This window comes from Merops nubicus, unplaced genomic scaffold (genome assembly GCF_000691845.1).
Source record: "Merops nubicus isolate BGI_N331 unplaced genomic scaffold, ASM69184v1 scaffold49514, whole genome shotgun sequence".
Taxonomy (NCBI): domain Eukaryota; kingdom Metazoa; phylum Chordata; class Aves; order Coraciiformes; family Meropidae; genus Merops; species Merops nubicus.
In genome coordinates this window covers 914-2689 of record NW_008607245.1, presented here as the reverse complement: position 1 = coordinate 2689, position 1776 = coordinate 914, and the positions used below count along the sequence as shown (strand labels likewise).

At 59.0% G+C, this 1776-nt stretch overlaps 1 protein-coding gene across 1 annotated transcript in view; it reads left to right on the top strand.

Moving 5' to 3' along the window:
- Nucleotides 1-20: 20 nt before the first annotated feature.
- Nucleotides 21-1776, top strand: part of LOC103772529 (docking protein 1-like) — a gene marked incomplete at its 3' end in the record, with an annotated part of 2662 nt that continues 906 nt past the window's right edge. Inside the window, exons 1-2 of the mRNA XM_008939863.1 lie at nucleotides 21-57; nucleotides 197-369. Of these exons, the coding sequence (XP_008938111.1) occupies nucleotides 21-57; nucleotides 197-369 (210 nt within the window). The remainder of the gene's footprint in view (nucleotides 58-196; nucleotides 370-1776) is intronic.

The window sequence follows — 1776 nt, the reverse complement described above, 5'->3', positions numbered from 1 at the left end:
GGGAAGCGCCGGGCCTGGAGATGGCCGTGAACTCTATCTACTACTCCAGAGACGAAGGTGGGACCTGCCGCTGCCCTGACTTTGGAGCAGACCCTCTGTGGGCCCTGTGCTGCTGCTGCCCCATCACCGGGGCTCCAGCAGGCAGAGCTGGGGGTGTGGCTCCCTCTGCCCTCCCTGAGCACCCCTGTCCCCGCAGTGAACGCCTTCTGGGTGACGGTGCAGCGGACCGAGGCCGCCGAGCGCTGCGAGCTGCGCGGCACCTACCTGCTCAAGGCTGAGCGAGACAGCCTCGTGCTGAAGGAGCCACGGGCAAACGAGATCCTCTACGTCTGGCCCTACCGGCTGCTCCGGAGATACGGCCGTGACAAGGTTGGGAGCGGGGGTCCTGCGTGCCGAGGCCTGTTCCCCCGTGGGCTTTCCCTTGCGGAGGGGCAGGGAGGGGATGTTCCCGACCAGCCTGAGCAGCAGGTCCTGCCAAGTGCCACAACTGCTACAGCCCTTGGTGACTGCAGCAGGGTCCCCAGGGGCGTCTGATCCTCTATCCGTGGCTCCCACCCGTGTCACTGCAAGGAACCGTGGGCTGGCAGGACACCCATCCTCACCGAGGGCATGGCTGTGCAGAGCCACTCTGTGCATGGTCCTTGTCCCGCTTCCGCTGGGGCAGTTGTGACCCTCACTGGCCCCTCTGCTGGATGTCCCCACAGCTGCCTTGCTCATTCTCCATCTCAGGGCTCCACAGCCCATGCCACGGGCAGACCTGTCCTTCTGTGCTGCACACAGGCTCTCCCCAGCCTCCAGGGACCTTGGCTTCCTGCAGTCCTGGATTCAGCCTATCCGTCCCAAAGGATGGTGGCCAGGGCAGGAGGGGCTGGAAGTCTGAGGCACTAATTACTTTAGATTTGCTCACCTTACAGGGCGTACTGCTCTTAGCCTGGCTGACCTGTGTAGGTCTGTCCCCTCTCCAATGTCTTCCAGCAGCAGGTGCCTGATCTGTCTTGCTGCTACCCTGAGCTGGAGGTGTCTGCAGTGCTGGATGCTCATCCCTGGAGGTGTTCAGAAAACAAGTAGATGCAGCACTTGAGGCTATGGTCTAGTGGTTAGTCTTAGTGGGATGAAGGTTGGACTTGGATGATCCTAGAGGTCCTTTCCAACCATAGTGATTCTGTGGGGAGGAAGTGGTCTCTCCAGGGCTGTTCACAGATGTGATAGTGTTGGCTGCAGCTGATGGTGCTTTCTACAGCTTTTAACCCAAACAGAAGTGGAAACAGCTCATCCTGGGGAGGCATCTGGCTTGTCCACAGGGTTTGTGCCAGGGGCAGGATGAGAGCCATGCAGTGTGAGGAGCAGGCAGCTGCACCCACAGGTCCCTGAGCAGTCACAGGTTTGCTGTGCTTGTGTTCGGCAGCACTGACCCACAACAGGATGTCTGGCCCCAGAGGCTTTTGCAGCAACCCCAGAGACTGTTGCTGCATGTGAGAGAGCACTGGTGAGGCGGAAATCTCACCTGGATTCAGGGACTGAGGTTCAGGAAGGGTGTGGGCATCTGCTAGTGGGAATCTGGGAATGAGTGTGTGTTCAGGCCAGAGGAACATGGCCTTGGTGCAAGACTCCTCTTACAGTACTTTATACCATTAACAGGGTAATGCTGATAAGGCAAGTGCTTTGCTTACTACTGGTAGCCAAGCTGCTGTTTCACCTTTCCCCGGCAGAAAGCCATGTTCCTCTGTCTTGTATGTCTTGCCCCTGGATTGCTTCCCTTCTGCCTGACTAACGCTG